Source organism: Marmota marmota, unplaced genomic scaffold, assembly GCF_001458135.2.
Source record: "Marmota marmota marmota unplaced genomic scaffold, marMar, whole genome shotgun sequence".
In the NCBI taxonomy this organism is placed as follows: Eukaryota; Metazoa; Chordata; class Mammalia; order Rodentia; family Sciuridae; genus Marmota; species Marmota marmota.
The window spans coordinates 6,549,676-6,568,690 of NW_025999999.1; the positions used below are offsets into that span (position 1 = coordinate 6,549,676).

The window sequence follows — 19,015 nt, forward strand, 5'->3', positions numbered from 1 at the left end:
GGGAGAGCTTCCTGCCTGGAGAGGCGAGTCCCCTCTACCCTGGCTGCAGTGGTATAAGAGGTGCCCCCTACACCCAGGTGGGAGGGGTCTCCCGCCTCTAGTGGGAGTCCCCTCTACCCTGCTTGTGGCACTATATGTACTGCCCTGAGAATCAGTTGGAAGGGATCTTGGGCCTGGAGGGTCGAGTCCCCTCTCCCCTGGCTCTGGCGGTATAGAAGCTCCCTGCGACACCCAGGTTATGGGGTCTCCCAACTGGAGAGATGAGCCCCCTCTACACTGGCTGTGGGGGTATAAGAGCTCCCCCTGACACCCAGGTGGGAGGGGTTTCCCTCCTGGAGCAAAGATTCCCCCCTACCCTGGCTGTGGTGGTACGCAAGCTCTCCAAGACACCCACGTGGAAAGGGTCTCCTGCCTGGAGGTGCAAGTCTTCTCTACCCTGACTTTGGCTGTATACAAGCTCCCCCTGAAACCCAGGTGGGAGGGGTATCCCGCCTGGAAGGGCGAGTCCCCTCTATTTTAGCTCTTGCCATATGAGAGCTCCCAGTACACCCATATGTGTGTGGGGGTCTTCCACCTGCAGTGGCGTGTTCCCTCTACCCTATCTGTGGCACTATAGGAGCTCTCCAGACACCCAGGTGGGAGGGTCTCCAGCCTGTAGGGGCGAGTCCCCTCTACACTGGCTGCTGCAGTAATCAAGCTCCCTCAGACACCGAGGTGGGAAGGGTCTCCCGAATTGGATGGGCGAGTCCCCTCTATCCTTTGCAGCTGAGGTAGAGGAACTCACCCAGACACCCAGGTGGGAGAGGTCTCCCGCCTGGATGGGCGAGTCCCCTCTATCCTGGCTTCCGCGGCGTAGGAGCTCCCCTGGACACCCAGGTGGAAGGGGTCTCCCTCTACCCCGCCTGTGGCGGAATAAGAGCTCCCCCGACACCCAAGTGGGAGGGGTCTCCCGTCTGGAGGAGCAAGTCTTCTCTACCCTAGCTAAGGTGGTATACTAGGCCCCCCCTACACACAGGTGGCAGTGGTCTTCCGCATGGAAGGGCGAGTCTCCTCTACCCTGACTTTGGCGGTATACAAGCTCCCCTGACACCCAGGTGGGAGGGGTATCCCTCCTGGAAGGGCGAATCTCCTCTACACTGGCTGTAGCAGGCATAGGATCTCCCCTCACACACCCAGGTGGGAGGGGTTTCCCTCCTGGAGCAAAGTCCCCCCTACCCTGGCTGTGGTGGTATGCAAGCTCTCCCAGACACCCACGTGGGAGGGGTCCACCGACTGAAAGGGCAAGTCCGCTCTACCCTAGCCTCAACAGTATAGGAACTCCCCCAGACACCCAGGTGGGAGGGGTGTTTTCGCCTAGAGGGGTGACTCCCCACTACCCTGGCTGAGGAGTGTACCAGCAATCCCAGACACCAAGTTGGGAGGGGTCTCCTGCTTGAGGGGCGAGTACCCTNCAGAGATCAGGGCCTGGCTCCTCTCCCGGTCTGCAGGGCAGGGAGGGGCAAAAGGATGTGATGGAGGAGCGGGAACTGTCGGGGTGGGTGGGCAGGGCTTCCCTACCAGGGGTCAGGCCTGAAGAAACAGGCCAGCTGAGAGGCCCAGGTACCTAGCATGAAATTCTAGCCTAGTCCATATATTCCCCAGTATGGCCTTCCACAGCAACCTGCCCTCCAGTGGAGTACCAACCCCAGCCTTTAGTCCCCAAACCCACCCCTACACCAGTCTACTCCTTAATGGAGTCTTGGCCCAGTGATCTCTGTGCCCCCTAAAAATACACTGTCATACTAGTCTGTTCCTCATTGGAAGCCCTATCACAGACTTTCTCATTGACCCTAGATATCTCTCTGGGAGACTCAGCACAAACCCTCAAAATGTATCCCCCTATCTATGTGCAACCCTATCTTTTCTAGTTGGGTATGGTAAGTAAGTTTAGACCAATTCTTTGAACTGCCCCCAATATGTACCTCTTTGCCTGATAGTCCTTGCTCGAGCCCAACAGATTTTAGTCCAAAGCCATCAAACCGGCCCCAACATGCACCCTTATCTCAACCCTACTGTTGACCAGGCCTTGGGAAAGACATGCATGAATTACCACGTCTCAGTCTCCAGGTGACAAACTTCTGTACAGGCCCAACTCCCCCTGCTGTGAAGAAGAAAAAGGCTCAGGCAGGCTCTGGAAAAAGGGTTGGGAGGGACTCAGTACTGACTGAAATGGAGCATTCAGGATGTAAGTAGGTTGGATCCAGAGACAAGAGAACTGGACCCCAGGGGCTTGAAGGTCATGCTCAGCTAGGGACTTCACTCTTAGGCAACAGAGAGTCAATGAAGATTTTGGATCAAGAGAGGATTCAGTGTGAGCGCTGCTCAGGGAGATTCATTTGAAAGAAGGAGAAAAGAACCCCAAGGACAGAGCCTGGGGTACCTACCTTCAAGGGTCAGAGGAGAAAAGAGGAGCCTTCAAAAGATAGATAAGAGTGACCAGAGAGGTGAGCTGAGAACCATGAGAGAGCAGTGTCCTGGGAGCTGTGGGAAGAGAGAGGTGAAGGAGTGGGGGGTTGGCCCTAATTTGGAGGGCTGTCTCTCCTATGGAACTGTCACCTTGATGCCCCAGAACATCCAAATCCAGAGTGGGGCAGCATCCAGCTCCTCTTTCTCTGATTGTTTTCATCTACCCAACATCCACTCCCCTTTTCTGGAAACCTCACCCTAATGGTCTCCTGGGGACCAATGTCCCCATTCTCAGCCCATGTACTCTGGGGTAGGCATGTGACCCAGGCTGGCCAGCAAAAACACTTTGTCTCCCACATCACAGTGGTTTGTTTAGCATGGTTTGTGATCCCAGTGGGATGAGAGACAGGTTCATGAGACTTAGCTGGAACTACTTCAGGAGAAACTACTTTTCCCCGGGGATTGCGAAATAATAGTGGCCATCTTATCAAGTCAGTAAAGCCCGAATGATGGCAAATCAACTCACCAGAAAATGGAACCAAAAGACCAATGGACACATGTAGTGATATTTTTCAGACCTTTAGACCTGCCTAAGTCAGTACCTGAGCTAAGAGGTCTTTTTTTTTTTGGTACCAAGGATTGAACCCAGAGGTGGTTAACCACTGAGCAACATCCTCAGCTCTTTTTTAAATAAAAAAATCTCCTTAGGTCCTTGTTAAATAGCTGAGACTGGCCTGGAACTTGTGATCCTCCTGCCTCAACTTCCTGAGTCACTGGGATTATAGGCATGCACCACCACGCCCAGCAAGAGGTGACTTTTTTTAAAAAAATATTTTTTAGCTGTTGATAGACTTTTATTTATTTATTTTATATGTGGTACTGAGAATCGAACCCAGTGCCTGACACCTGCCTTGCAAGTGTGCTACCTCTGAGCCATGGCCACAGCCCCAAGAGGTGAGTTTGGTTAAGTTTCTGTCAAATGCAGCTCTAAGAGTCTTAACTCATCCACTCTTGGCCTGGACGTTGAGCCTTACCAGGGAGGACAGCCATCTCGTGGGTGGGAAGCCTCATGTGAGTACAGCGTGGGCTGGCCCTTCTGCCTGGGCCTTGATCTAGAAATGGTCTTGCTCAATGATTCTAGAATTTGATTGGGCCTGAGAAGCTAGATGGCTGGCAAAAGCAAGCCCCACTACTGCCACCACCAAGGGCACTGGGCTCTGAGCCAAGGTCTTCTACTTCCTTGCTGTGTTGCAACTCTGTCACTTTCCCTTTCTGTTCAAAGGGAGGTAAGGCAAGATGACAATGACCACCACATTTTCCGAGCACCTTCTGTGTGCCAGACAATGTGATTTACATTTGCTAACTCACTTATTCCCCAGTATTCTAAAGAAACAGGCATTATTACTCCTATTGAATCTATGAGGAAAACTAGGCTCTCCAGGTTGAGTGGTGAGGCGGTGTGCCAGAGGCCCCAGCTGGTGGACTTTGCCCCATCTTCCCTGCCTGGTCAATCCAGCACCTACCTTTCTCCAGGTCCAGGCGAGGGCGGGCTTTGGCTGGGCTCCTGCTGTCCAGTGTCCAGGCCTCTCTGCGCCCATCCCCTGCAAGCCGCCCCTGCCGCCCTCCCTTGAAGAAGAGGTTCATCAGAGTCTTGGAGCGCTGCAGGGCCCCCTTCTCCCCAGGGGACCCCGACTTCTCCTTCTTCCGCTGTTTCTTCTCCTCTGCAGACACGAGGGAGCACCCGGGGGGCTGGAGGGTGGGCAGAAGGGAAGGACGAGGGGCAGGGGTGTGGGAAGGGGCAGAGAAAAGGGAGAGTGGGGGTGGCAGACAGGATCTGCACTCGTGCAGGGTGGGGAAGGGTGTGGGGGGTTCCTCCTCCAGTTTCCACCTCTCCCAGAATCACACAAGTGCAGCCGTGTAAGGAATCTGGGGCTGGGGAGAACAGGCCTGGGCACTCCAGATTGAAAGGACAGGGGTGAGGGCGGGTTTGGAGATCAAAGTTGGGGTAGGACTAAGAACAGGTTTGCAGCCCAGGTCTGGCTTAAAATGGAACCNCCTTGGGAATCTGGGGGGAGGGGTCAGGGGTTAGTTTCAGGAGTCTGGAGGGTTGGGGAAGGTATTGGGCTAGGAGTCCTCTGGAGAAGTCTGGCCTTCTCTGTAGGATGGGTCCTGGCACTCATGGAAGATTTTGGGAGCCAGTGGGAGGGAACTGGAGTAGCATCAGGGGGTGGGTGGGCAGAGGGAGGATCAGGAGGAGGGTGCTGACTAGTAAGAACTGACAGGTCAGGGGGTAAGGGGAGCTGACCAGGCCCAGGGACCCTGACCACAAGCTCCATGGGTTCCCGAGCCTTGTTTCTATAAGCCTTGCGGATGGTGTCCACTGCTCGCTGGTGGGTCACCTGCTCCAGGCTCTCTCCATCCACTGCCACAAGCTCGAAACCAGCCTGGGATCAGGATGGGAGAGTCATGGCACTCCCTGGGTCACTCCCACCCTACCACCTAACCTGAAGGCAGTGTCCTCTCACCTCCACTGGCTAGGATACTCCTCCCCCAACTGGGTTCAGGAGATGGACAATGGGACTTTTGTGCCTGGAGCCGTTGGGGGCAGGGTGGGGCATAGACAATGGCCTTTTGTTCCTTGAGGCCCAGGGTGGAACAGGATGGGCCGTCCCTCAGGCCTAGGCTAGCATCAGGGGACAGATTTTCCCCTTAGGCCTATTCTCCTGACCCCTGTGCTCCCAAGCTTCTTCCCACAACCTGGTCTGAACATGTCTGGATGAAGCAGCCCCACACCTTGCCAGACTTCAGCTCTGGGCCTAGGGAGTGGACTTCACCTACCTGCAGGGCCCCGCTGAGAAAGGCGGCACCCCCTGGGAAGATCTTCTCTACCTTCACCGTGGGCTGCACCCTGGACTCGATGCCCCCTGAAATACTGATGCCTAGAGAGGGTCAAAGGCTCTGGGTGAGAATACAGCCATACCCCCAAATCCCAGGAGGAACCTAGGACCTCATCCCAAAATCCAGGACCCCCAACTTCTCCCAAACCCCAGGTTCTGTTATTGCTCAAGTCTCAACTCCCAAATCCTTCAAATTCCAACTCTCCCAAATCTAGATTTCCCTTTACCCGAGGTTCTTTTCCTATGCCCAGGCAGATCTTGAAATTCAAGTTCACCAACCACCCAAACCCAGGAGTCTACCCCGCCAGTGCAGTCCACCCTGCACTCACCCAAGGACTGCTTCATTTTAGACAGTGTGATTGTCCTCAGCTCCCCACTGGGGGCCTTCATGGCTGCCTCCTCAGCTGCCCTGCCGGATCCATTCTCTGAAGGACCTTGCCTGGCCCCCACCTTAGCCACCTGCCCATCCAGGGGTCGTGGCAGAGGGGGCCTGGCCTTCCGAGGCCTGTGGTAGCGCCCATTGGCTGCGCTGGAGGTGGGGATGGGTGCTGGGGAAGGGGAGCACCTGCGCCCAGGGGACTTGCCTCGACCCCTGCTGTGGCTTCTGCTTCGACCCTGGGCTTGGCCCTGGCTCTGGCTCTGGCTCTGCTGAGGATCTTCTCGTCTCGGGGGTTCTGTCAGCAGCCAGTTAGGCCGCGGTGGCCGGGGAGCGACAGGGGGTGGTGGGGGAGAGGGTGTACATGTGCTTCTGCATGGTGTGAAGGCATCTACTGGCACATCTTGGAGAGGGGGGATCCCTTGATGAGGGTGGTGGGGAGCCGAGGCACTCAGGGAGACCTTGAGGCCCCCCAGCTGCTCCCTCAGCTCCCCATCCTCTTCTTCAGAGAAACCGTTCATAGGCAGCAGGTAGAAACCTCCACGGCTATCTGGGGAAGAGGCCAAGGTCAGGCTGTTGCCTCCTGGCCTCCCACCTCAGACCACCTTTCCAGCCACCAGGTCTTGCCTTTGTGTGTGGCCTATGAGAACTAGACCTGCATTTGCTCAGGCCCACTGCCCACTGGGACAGACAAGTATGATCTATTATAGTCACATTTTAATACATTCTATTATAATACATTTCTTTCTTTCTCTTTCCTTTTTTTTTTGATACTGGTGATTGAACTCAGGGGTGCTTAACCACTGGGCAACATCCCCCCAGACCTTTTTATTTTATATTTTGAGAGTCTTGCTGAGTTGCTTAGGGCCTGGCTGACTTGCTTAGGGCCTCGCTAAGTTGCTGAAGCTGACTTTGAACTTGCAATCCTCCTGCCTCAGCCTCTCAAGTTATGGGATACAGGTGTGTGCCATCCTGAACAGCTTGAACTGATAATTTCTCCAATATTATCACATAGAATGAGACTGGATTTAAAAAGCCAGCAGGTTTAAAAGCAGCTGTGAAGTGAGTAACAGTGCAGGTGGTAAGTGGATGGGATGAAAATGGACAAGGGCTTTCCTTCAATGGGCCTCTGAAGCCATGAGGACCCCATTTGGGGGCAGGGATGGAAGGCCCCTTCTCTTTCCTAACGTTACCCGGGTTGTGCCCCCTCCTTGGGTTTTGAGATTCCAACTGACCAGGCACAGGGGTGATGAGGTGACGTTTGGGTGGCGTGTCCTGCCGGGCTGGTCTCAAAGCAGGAGGCCGTACTGGTTGGAGAGAACAAGTCAGAAGTAAGGCAGGTTAGCAACTTCTGCTGGCCCCACCCCCACCTGGGCTCAGGATCCTGTAGTCCTGGCCCCCAGCTGCTGACCTGCCCTGCTCTTGAGGGCCTCAAAAGCCTCCAGCTCCATGGGCATCACCATACTGTCAAAGCGGCCCAGGTCCGTGGGGGCCACCACACTCCTAGAAGAAGCAAGAGATGTGGGTGAGCAGAGTTCAGTTGTTGAGGTAACTGGAGGAGCTTCCTCCCTGGGGATGTTGAGGTATCAGGGATCCCCTCCTGCCCCCACTCCTCAAGCCCCTCCCCACCTGATGTCCCGCAGCAGCAGGAGCTTCTCAGGCTTGTCCAGAATAGCCAGCAGGGGCCTCACCAGGTCCTCCACACCACCCTCATGCACATACTGCAGATAGAGGCACCACAGGTCAGACAAAGTAGGGACTTCACAGGTGGGCCAGGGGAAACCAGAGCACATAGGGGCCTTGGGACCCATTCGACCCTCCATGTTTTGGGAAATGTTCAGTCCACCCCAGGGTCTAGAGGATGGTCTTATCTTGGTGACCTTGTGGAAGCCTGAAGTAATAACAGATCCATAATAAATGGCAGGAACAATAATAGCTTTGGGACAGACACTTTTCTAAGCCTTTTACATATGGCTTCTCACTTAACCACCCTGAGAGATGACATTAACTATTTCTATTTTATGAATGAGTAAACTGAGGCTCAGAGGGGACTTTGCTCAAAGCAACACAGATAAGGAAATGTGAGGAAGGACTGCAACCGGAGCTATCTGGCTCTTCCCTGCTCTGGTGGCATTAAAGGATGATCAGGGAGTCCACTCTCCTCCCCACCCCCAACTCCTGACAGAAGGAAGGAATTTGAGCCCAACACTAGGCTGTGGGCCTGACCCTTTGTTTGGAGCTGGAATGGGGACCTTGGGGAAGGGGTGGCTCCTCAAAAAGCTTCTTCAGTCAGTACCCTTCTGCCTGGCACTGCCTGGATGCCACCAACGCGGATGCCACACCCCACAGACTGGAGAACTGAACACTGGGAGCCACCCTACTTGGGCAGAATACTTCCCCCTGGTGGCGAGAGGGAGACAGATTCAGGGACATGCACACAGAGAACCTCTTTTATGGGCATAGACAGGGAGAGCGCATCCTCTGGTGGTCATAGTGAGTCATTTCCATTCATAAATAGCTGGAAATAAATAAAAACGTCGTGTGTGGCCCTAAACCTCACGCAGTCACAGGGATTCATACATACACAAACCACAATACACTCCTTGTTGTCTGAAGAAAGACATGCAAATGACACAGAAACAGCCACTTGTGTGTACATACATCAAGTCCACAAATCATTCAGCATCCAGGCCCTGTACTGGGCAGTGGAGACAAAATAATGAAGACCCCTGTCCCCAATCCTCGGAAACTCAGTCTAGTGGGAACACAGGGCAAATGAACCATAAATTCCTGGCAGTGGGGCAACGGGGGTTTCAGAAGTGGAGGATCTGAGTGGGCTTCCTGGAGATGGTGGCCTTTACTCAGATTCTGAAAGAACAGATCAGGGAGGCAAGTGCTCCAAAGGCGAAGAGGAACAATGAGTAAACAGGTTTAGTGTGGCTATGGGGTCCACAAGGAGCCTCCATGTAGGGCTGCACAGTGGTGAGCGCTGTGACTAGTCCTCCCTGAAGTTGCTTAGTTAGTAACCTGTTCAGGCCAAAGTGGTGGCCATGGAAGACAATGGGAAAGGTGTTGAGAGGTGACCTCAGAGAGGGCCTTAAATGTGAGGATAAGCAACTTATATTCTATTCTGCCAAATATAAGTGGTCAAGAGGTGGCTTGGGGACCATGGAGTGAGCACAGAGGTATTTTGGTCTCATGGCTGTGTAGCGATGGCTCAGAGGGGAGAGAAAAGGGAGGCCTGAGGTTCAGGGCTTTATAGCCCAGGCATCAGAGGAACTTTATCGATCCCTGAGGGCTGGATTCATCCCAGAGGATGGTGGAGGGGACTGGGTCAGGCAGTATGTAGAGCCTGCAGGTGATATGGGGACAAAGTGAGTACATGTCCTGACTTGAGGGCTGCAGAGTGGAGGGATGAAGGGGAAAGGCATTGGCCAAAGAAACAGACACAGAACCCCACCTAGTGGCCACATCCCAGAGGTACAAGATCCCTGGAGGTTGGTGAATAACAGCTGTACTTAGCACTCAGAGCTGAGTGTGACACCTACTGAGTTTAATTCTGAGTCCAGTAGCTGCCTCCCAACATGCACCCCCATCTGCAGCTCTACTGTGAACCAGGCCTTAAGTAAAGGGATACATGAATGACCACATCTTAGGGTCCAGGTGACAATACCTGGACACACACATGCGCTAGCCAGATACATACAAGCCCATACATAGATAAAATCATGCAGTCATGTTGACACAAATCAAGTAGCCCTAGCCCACAGACATGCCAATGCAGATATTACACTGATATACAACATCACTCTGAGCAAGGTGGGTTGGAGGAATCTGCACATGACTCTCTGAAACCCCTCAGCCTGCACAAGCTGAGCAGAACCCACAGAACTCCAGGGATTCCTGAGACAAAGGATAGGACAGAATCTTCCAGTCCTCTTAGAGCGGGCGAGCTGCACCACATAGCCTCCCCAAAAGCTGACACCCACCCTGCCCTAGGGTCCTTGGGTTCTGTTTCAAGTAGAAGAGACCAGAATAATGGTGTAAGATTGCTTACGTGGGTAAGTAAGTAACTTAGTTACTTGGGTAACAGAAGGGGACTTTGTTTTCTCTTGTTAAAAAAAAAAAGAAAAAGAAAAAGGGGACTTTGCATAGGGCTGGATCTACTGACTGTCCCAGGAATAAAAGGTGACAAGGGGGATAAGGCTGGGTGGGGGCTTAGAGGGACTAACTTCCACTCACTCATCACCTGTCCACCTTCTCTCTTCTCCTCGGTTTAAATGTCACCTCCTCGAGGAGGCCTTCCTAGACCATGCCACCTAATGTGTACCTCTCCGGGGTTATCTTTTATGTTTTTCTCCTTCACAGCATCTTGAGTGATTTGTTACTAGGGGTGTTTAGGATCTAGTTATCATATAGCTCCCTTTCCTGTGAGATTGCTCTGTGTGTGTGTGTTTGTGTGTGTGTGTGTGTGTGTGTGAGAGAGAGAGAGAGAGAGAGAGAGGTGTATTTTTCTTTTACTGACTGCTGGCCTCTCAGAATCAAGCCCAGGTACTGCTCAATAGACAGTGGCCTGAATGAATAAGGGGCTAGGTGAGTGAGCCACTGTGGGCCACAGCTATGGGAGGGCTGGGGGCTTACCCGTGAGCAGTGACGGGTGACTGCCAGCACCTCATCATCTGTCAGCAGCCTCCGGGCCAGGTCCTGAATGAGTGGCCGCCGGCTCTCCCAGGCCTGCACCTGCTCATTGGGCAGCTGGCTAGAGGGGCTCCCAGACCTGGGCCCAGGTCTGGCTTAAAATGGAACCCAGAGCATGGGATGAGTATGCTTTAGGGCTGAGCCTGGGCTAAGATCTGAGGCAAAAAGAGGGACAGAATGAGCAGTTTTGGACCAGGGACTATAGAGAAAGCAGCAGCCTCCCATTCCCCACGTACCCCATAGGGTCAGGTGGCTCTGGGAGCGTGTGATGGGGGGCCGGGGTCGGCTAAGGGCCAGCAGCAAAGCAGTCTTGGGGGACTCTGAGAGGGCAGAGTCAAGGCGGCGGGCAGGAGGGGGTCCTTCAGAACGGATGGCTGTGTCTCTGAGGATGACTGTGGGCCGCACGCTACACCAAGTCTCCACACGGCCCCCCACATCAGGCTCCGTCTGCATGGCTGTGTCCGCCCGCCCCCAACCTGGTCCTTGGCTGCCCAGGTCATCAGGCCCCAGGCAGACATCCATGCGGTCCGAGGGCAGGGAGCCTGAGCTATAGGGGGCGCTGGAGGCATATGAGGAGACACTGGAGCTGCTCTCAGAGGTAGGTGACAGCTGCTGCAGCACCCCATTGCTCACTGCAGGGAGATGGGAAGGCAGGGGCATATGCAGCACCTGGGCATATGACGGGTTTGCCTCAGCACCCTGTGAGGCTTGCAGATCACCCCGGGGCTTGCGGTTAGAGGAACGAAGGCCAGGCAGCTACTAAGGTTAAAGCCACAAGCTGCTACGCAATCCTGCCTCTGTCTTATGAGAAACCTCAGACAGAGCACTTCTCTGTTCACTCTCTGGGCCTCAAGGCCCTAGAAGAGCCTGAATTTGAATCTGCAAGACATCAGGGGGGTCCTAGAAGCCGCTCTGGGTTATGTGAGGGTCTTGAGTAGATCTTGGTCCCTGTCCTTTCTTTTTCAGAGACCCTGGCCCCACTCTTGGGTCTTAGCCCCTTTCCCTCCAAATTTGAGGACTTAAGCCACTTACATCGGTCCAGCCAACAGTACTCAGAAACCATCTCCTTGTAGGCAGGGTACCGGCCTGTCTCCTGGGGAGGTCATGGTGGGATAGGAGGAACAGGTGAGAAGGGAGGGTGAGAAATGGGACAGGAGTAAACCTTAATTTCCATTTCTCCCTTCTGAATCCACTGTGCTCTAGCAACATTGGCCACTTCATTTCTAATCATGCCAAGTTCCTTTATACCACAGGATCTCTGCACCTGCCCTCCCTTCTGCCTGTTTTCTCTTCCTTCAGCTCATTATGTGGCTAGCTCATTCTTGCTCTTTGTCACTTCCTCAGAGAGACCTGCCCTGATGTCCCCTGGCTATAAGGATCTTCCCAAATTACTCCATTCCACCTCTCTGTTAATTTCCTGGTGGCATTTGTCACAGTCTACAAGTATCTGGTTTGTCCTTTTCCCCCCAGGAGCAGAGACCCTGGCTGTCCTGTCATTGATGCAGCCTCAGTACCTGGCATAGCATCCAGCACAGAGTAGGTACTCAAAATATTGTAGTTTTGTTTTGTTTTATGTGGAGTTGGAAATTGCACCCAGGGCCTCAAGCCTGCTGGGCAAAAACTCTACCACTGAGGTATACCCTCAACCCTCAAAAATATTGTTGAATGAATGAATAAGAGGCAGAGCAGGAGTGAGGAGGGGGTCTGGGATAATTTGAGGAAGGAAAGGGAGAAATGGGATGCGGGAGAGGTGGGAAATAGTGGGGGTGGAGGAGGCACTGAATGGTGAGATGGGCAAAGGCCTGGTGATGAAGGAGAAGGCAGAGCAGGGGCCACCAATTGGCACCAAGGAAGAGTGAGGCATCACCTTCTGCAGAAGCCAGAGTGAGAAGGACCTGATCCTCAGGCAAGCGTGAGACCTACATGAATAATGAATACAGCTGCCTCCCCTGAAATCTGATCTCTGGCCCTAGCCTAGGGCTCCTTGCCCTGTGGCCTGAGGGTGCCTACCACCAAGTCTTTGCCCAAAGCCACAGATACCACTCCACCCTTGTGGGCAGGACATTTGTTCCTTCAACCCTAGGTCTCCACCATTCAGAAGAAAGGGTGCTGCCTCAGGAATCTGGGGAGAGGACTGGAGCCAGGTTAGGCTACTGAGCAGCAGAATCACTGGCCTCTCTGAACCTCAGTTGCAATGCCTCTCTGAACCTCAGTTTCTTCTTTTGCAAAAGGGGAATTAGAACTCCTTTCCACTTGGCTATGGAAATGTCACATAGGGGAGAGCAAGGAGCTCAATAAAGAACAAGGGTGGTCTGGGAAATACTTCTTCTAGTCTGGCCTCTCCATAACTCCCAGAGTCCTGCCCACCTTGATGGTCAACATGATGTGTGTTTGGCCTTTCAGCACCTCCACGGCTTGGCTGTGGCTGATGTCGTCGAACCTGACACCGTTGGCCGCCAAGACTTGGTCCCCCACCTTGATGCCATTCTCCTCGGCCAGCCCACCATGGTCCACTCTGGGTCAGACAGGTGTCAGTTGATAAGACTCTGGCCTGTCTCCCTCACCCCTATTTAGTTCCCTTTCACTTGGATATGGGAATGCCCTAGTCATGCTCCTTGACCCCCCTCCTGGTGACCACATCCCTTATCAGGTCCACCCCTGACCTGGGCCCTCATTTGGACATGTAGTTGGCCATGCCTCACTTGTTGGTCATCCCCAGGCCCCAATCCCAGCCCCATTCCCAGCCCAACCTCTAGATACTCCATTTCAACCCTGTCTCTGCCCTTACTTGGACACATAGATGCCCAGGCCAAACTCCTTGCCCCCTCGGATGTTGAAGCCCAAGCAGAAGTCGTCAGAGGTCGTGTACAGGTGGACAATGCGCCGCGCACCATCCTCCGAGCTGCTGTTGGATGGAGTGGAACTGCACTTCTCCACCACCAGCCGCCGGTTCACCACATCCACCCTGGAACAGCAGCAAGGGGCCCTCAGGTGGGGTCCCCAGCCACCACCACCCATCTCCCCTCCCAGTAGTCTTGATAGCTGCATGGGAAAGGGAGGTTGCCTCCAGGGGACATCCCAGGCCTAGGATCCTCAGTGGGACATAAGTTGTATTCAGTCTGGGAAATCATCCTACTCACATTTTTATGGAACAGCTGCAATATGCAGTGCCCCATTTTTTAAAAATCTTTTTTTTTTTCTTTCGGTGCTGGAGATGGAACCCAGGGCCTGGGGCACAGGGAGTATGCACTGTATACTGAACCACCCCCAGCCCTAGGGCCCCATTTCTACTCCTTATAATGCCCCCATGAGGGAGGTGCTGATGCTGTGCCCTAGTTTCACAGCAGCAGCAATGAGCGAAGAGGGCCCTGGTGTTGGACAGTTAGTGCCATTGAAGCATGGCAAAGAGGGAGACTCGGGCCCATTTTATTTCCTGGGGATTGCACTGTTTCTGGCTCCTCCTGTTCAGGGGTGGTTGTGGGTTGGGAAGGCTGGGGCTGCTCACCATGTGGTTTTCTCCTTGGAGAATTTGATGCCTGGCACCCGGCCCATGCGCCGTACCATCATGTGCAGGCGGCTGCTGCCCGTCAGCACCTTCACTGCGCTGCCCATGGTGGTGCTCTCTAGGCTCAGTCCGTTCACCTCTGTGATCTTGTCCCCCACACATAGGCCAGCCCGCTCTGTGCCAGAGAGTGGGGAGGAGGCTGACCTCCCCACTGGACAGAGCTCCCTGGGGTACTGAGCTTCCTCCCTCAAGGGGCAGATCTTCAGAGTAGGCTCTGAGTATTGCCTATTAAGGAATCTCTGTCCCTTGATCCACTCTGCCCAAGGGTGGGCCCCATCTTCCATGAGATCAGCCTTCCAGAGCTGAGGACTTTTCCTCATTGCTGCCCACAGCATCCCCTGCCTCCCCTGAGATGGGGGTAACATCCTAAACCAGCAATCTTCCCCCAGGATCACTCACCTGCACTGCTCCCCTCCTCCACTTTGCTGACAAAGATGCCCAGGCCATGCTCAGAGCCTCCCCGCACACTGAAACCCAGCCTCCCTGCTGGGCTCTTCTCCACCCGGACTGCGTGGATGATGTCACTTTCATCACTGTTGGCTGCAGGAATGGGGACACAGGCATGATCCCCATGTTCATTCTGGGCACAGAGGGCCCCTAGGTTCCCAAAATTGGGGCTTGCAAAAGCTGGATTACTGGCCAGAGCCACATAGTACTGAGGGGAGGGAATCAATTTCCAAGTTCCATTTAGGGTGATTTTGACCCTGGGCCATGGAGTGTGTGGAAGCAGGTGAGGATATCAGGACAGGAGTCCTGCTCCTTTGCTGTGTGTGTGTGTGTGTGTGTGTGTGTGTGTGTGTGTGTGTGTGTAATGTTTACTGAGCATTCTGTGCCCATATTTCTAAAACGGCTGCCACTCAGAGGCCCAGAAAGATGGCAAAGAAGGTTCAAATTCCATTCTTTGGGACACAGCAAAGGGAGCCTGGCCTCTTCTGCTTGCAACAGAAATGGTAGATTAGCTCTAATTTCAAATAGCTGTAGAGTGAGGCTCTGGAAGGCATTAGATATTTTTGTCAGTGGAACCCAGAGGGCAGAATCAAGCCCATGTGGTGGAGTTAGACGGAGGCATGTTTTGTAAGGAAAAACTTTCTGAAATATGCAACTGCCAGAAATGGAATGGGTTTCCTGGGACAGCTAGTGAGCAGCATGCAAACTCAGACCTGGTAAATCCCTAACTGGGATGTTTAGGAAGGAGTGTTGAGGCCTCCATCTCTTAGACTCTGTGATTCTGGGAGTAAGCATGCAGGGACTACCTGGCTACCTGGGGAAAGAAACCCCAAACATCACCATGCTGCATGGTGTGCCCAGAGCTAACTTCTCCATCCAGTGCTGGGGTAAGTCAGAAGGTACGGGAGTGTCCTGGGTCCCAAGTTATCAGGAAAGGCTTCTTAGAGGACTGATGGATGGGATTTGAATGGATGGAAGGAAAAGGAGACACTGAGGAGGGGATGGAGTGAGCCAGGCTCAGAGGCTGGCCTTGAGGAGAACTTCCAGGAAGAGAAAAGCAAGAAAACTTAAGGATAAGTTGGGCTCCAGATGAGTTGGGTCCATTTCTGAGATTTCTTCTCAGAAAGGCTTACCCTAGAGGTATTTGAGAGGGAGAAATCACACACACACACACACACACACACACACTTCAATTTGATCTAGCCGAAATCAGGTTACAGTGCATGGCCAGCTCAGACAGAAGTCCCTAAGGGCAGCCTTAGGAGGGACAGTGCAGGACAGAGACTTGGGAGCTTGTGGGGTTTCCCAGCAGACTGTAGTCACAGGACACTTCAGCCTCAGCCCAGGAGTCTTTTGCTCCCAGCCCCAGCCCTCTTTCTCCTCAGTCCCTCCCAGGGGGCCCTTAGGGCCCTGCGCCAAGGTGATACCTATTCTGAGGTTTGAGCTCCAGAAGCCTGAGTCCTCTAAGGATGGGACCTTCTCTCCCTCCACTGCCCTGGCCCTGGCCACCCACCCATCCTCCAGGAACTCTACAGCCGTTGCCCATATGCCCCCTTCTGCTCTTGCCCTCTCCATCTTCTTCATGGCCAGTCTGTGTTTATAGCAAGGCATGCCTCTCCCCTGATAAAAAATGTCAAATCCTGTCCCTTTGCCAGCTTCTAGAGGAACTCCAACTCCTCCCTGGACTCAGTGAGGCCACCCACAGGCTTCCTCTGCCCACTTCCCTCCCCTCCCTCACCGGGCTTTGGCCACACTGACCTCCTTCCTATTACTCTTGGAAACCAGCCCTTTCCATGTCCCCTTTGCCTGCAACACCTTTGCCTCGACCTGCATAGGCCAGTTCCTTTCCTCATTCCCTCTCTGCAGCCTTCCTGGACTCCTGGCCCTCCTGCCAGTTAGTCCCTGTCACAGTAGTTCCTGGGATGTGGTGTGGACCAGCAGCATCAACATCACCAGTAGACATGTTAAAAAAAAGTGAATTCTTGGGATTCACCACAGATCTAGAACCAGAAACTCAGGAGTAAGGCCAAGTGATTTGTCTTCGGTTTTTTTTTTTTTTTTTGGTGCTGGGCATTGAACCCAGGGCGTCAAGCATGCTAGGTAAGGCTGTACCACTGAGCTACGTTGAGACAGGGTCTCAAAATATAAACTAAGTCGCCAGACTGGACTCTTGTGATCCTCCTGCCTCAACCTCTGGAATAGCTGGGATTTCAGGCTTTTGCCACCTGCTGGCTACATAGTTCTTTCAGCAGAGTGAAACCTATGAGGGTAGTGCCTCCTCACTCCCTTCCACACACACCTCCTAGCTCCTCTGGGGACTTCTGCTACATGACCAGAATGACAACGGTGACCCTCAGCAATGCCCTGCTGCTCACCTGAAGGTGAGGCACACCGTGGTAGGTGATGGCATGAATGTTCTGGGGACAGGGGCAGAGACACCCAGCTGGGTCAGAGGGGAGGAGCAAGGCCTGAAAAGTCCAATCTGAGATCCAGTCAGAGGAGTGCTGCTGGATAAGAAAGAGGAGAGGAGCTGGAGATATTTATCTGGTCCTTCCCACAGAAAGCCCAGGCCCAGAGGGCCCTGCTCCCTGCCTGGCAGTCAGGGTGCTGTCTTGTTCACCAGATCTTTGCCGCCTCACATCTGTCGCTGCAACCAGGCTATCTCCTAGGTGCCTGCCTCACGTGCTCCAGCTTTTCACTCTAACCTCTATGGGTGATAGCTGAACCCCAATACCAGCTGTTTTTGTTGCTGTGTCTCTAAGTCCTGCTACAATGTATGTTTCTGGAGGTGAGGCTCATTTCTCTAGGTCCTCTGCAGGACCTAATCAGGGCAGGTATAGAATTGGTATACAATAACTGCAGCATCAGGTAACTACACCAGCTTAGGTCATACCCTCTTTGAGGGCCCAGACCTAGGCCTCCTTCAACCCTCTTCTCTCTTCTGACTGAACATTTGCTGCTCTACCTTCAGGCCCTTGCTTTGATCCCTGAAACCTGGGCACTGACTCCTCATAGTTAGGCACAGAGCTGGTCATACAATTGGCTGGTTGCTGGAAGATGTCCTTTTCCATCCTGCTCCATCCCACAAAGCACACATAAATGGATCTGGAGAAAAGCAGAGTTCATGGGAGGAATGGGCCTGTTCAACACCTAACCTTGTTCACTCCAGGGCTAACATACTATACACACAGCTTTCCCTGCTGTCCTATCCCTAGCTTCTAACTCTGGTCTACAATCTTAGAGCCCTAAAGTCTTGACCTGGAGGAGAGGCAAGGGTAAGCAAGGAAGATGTGGGTTCCCAGAGCCTTCACTTCCCTAAGACTCCTATCTCTTGAGTTCCCCCCAATCATTGGCTTTACCACCTCCTACTTAGTTCCTGCTGTCCTCTATCCCAGCCTTCCCCAGCCCAAGCTAGTGACTGGGCCCCACACCCACCTTCGATGGGGGAGTTGATGAGAATGACACGGCCCATGGGTGATGAGGCTCGGATTCCACGGGGGGGCCCATTCAGCAGTCGCTGCTGCTTCCGCAACAGGTATCGTGTTGCGGTGGAGCCGAAGTCGCTGCCCAGGTGGCCTCGGGAGGAGAGGGAGCTCAGAGAGCTAGAGCTGAGTTCTCCTAGACCTGGTGGGTCAAAGCCCGCTGTGAAGCCATGTGCCATGGTGGCTGGACTGGAGTGGCACCCTATAGGTCCAGAAGGAATCTGCCAACCCTCCAGAGGCCAGCTCCCAGTGCTCTGAGCTCCATGAGCCTTCCGTGCAGGGTGAGGTCTCAGAAAGGTGGAACCCCTCACTTCTCAGGTGTGGTAGGCTCCAGACCTGGGCAGGGAGAGCACAGATTGGGTGAGAGGGTGTGAACATTGCCCTACTGTCCCCAGAACTGCCACTTCTCCCCCTGGTTTGAGCATCCTGCCCTCCCATATCTTAGACCCTCAGCTCCCCACCTCTCCTACCCTGGGCCAGGGGTTGACCACGGCCAGGCACCATTTTGGACCTTTGGAGCCATTTATATAAAAGGTGTATGGGGAGCTCTCCGCATTTCTGCTCTCAGCTGAGTCATTTACCTCATCCCCAGTCCTCAGTAGAGGTTGAGAGAGTGGATATGGGATTATTGCAGCCCCTGGCCTTCCAGCAATGTGGGGAAAATGAAGGGCCAGGACAATTCATTGCCATACCTCTTCTGTGTATGCGGACACGGGCCAACCTTCAGCGTAGGGCTTCAGGACCTGGGACAGCTGCAGCCCAGGCCCAAGAAATCCCCTGACCGCAGGCAGCTGCTCAGGGTTCAAAACTGCGCGTGACTCCTTCCCACGCTTGGGCGGAGAATCTGCCGGTCAGAGCCTCACAATACCCAGCGAAAAACCCAGAGCCAAGTCTCCCAGAGCAGATCTGGTACCCAGAACACAACCCCTACTCCAGGCCTGGCCCTCCTGGGCTCCATTTCTCTGGCTTGGCCCCCTCACCTGCTCCGGTGTGTGATCGCGGCGGGTTTTGTGCACCCTCAGGTGCCAGCCAGTGCAGCAGCCAGCGACCCCGCCCACGCCCAGCGGGGCTGCGGGAATAGGGCTGGTCTGTGAAGCTCTGGGCT

General features: G+C 53.9%; 2 protein-coding genes across 2 annotated transcripts; both read right to left on the reverse strand.

Moving 5' to 3' along the window:
• Positions 1–1,451: 1,451 nt before the first annotated feature.
• Positions 1,452–18,973, reverse strand: Pdzd7 (PDZ domain containing 7). Its single transcript, XM_048807186.1, has 12 exons — positions 18,891–18,973; positions 17,864–18,246; positions 14,381–14,521; positions 13,922–14,096; positions 13,205–13,381; positions 12,784–12,931; positions 11,449–11,509; positions 10,653–11,048; positions 3,969–4,166; positions 2,424–2,520; positions 2,090–2,140; positions 1,452–1,481 (listed from the first exon to the last, which is right to left on the reverse strand). Exons 2-10 carry the CDS (start codon positions 18,087–18,089, stop codon positions 2,426–2,428), a joined length of 1,617 nt encoding a protein of 538 aa, XP_048663143.1. The 5' UTR covers positions 18,090–18,246; positions 18,891–18,973; the 3' UTR covers positions 1,452–1,481; positions 2,090–2,140; positions 2,424–2,425.
• On the reverse strand, positions 4,508–6,410 carry LOC125617976 (PDZ domain-containing protein 7-like). Its single transcript, XM_048807176.1, has 3 exons — positions 5,672–6,410; positions 5,284–5,384; positions 4,508–4,889 (listed from the first exon to the last, which is right to left on the reverse strand). The coding sequence occupies exons 1-3, from the start codon at positions 6,237–6,239 to the stop codon at positions 4,524–4,526; spliced, it is 1,035 nt and encodes a 344-aa protein (XP_048663133.1). The 5' UTR covers positions 6,240–6,410; the 3' UTR covers positions 4,508–4,523.
• Positions 18,974–19,015: the final 42 nt, after the last annotated feature.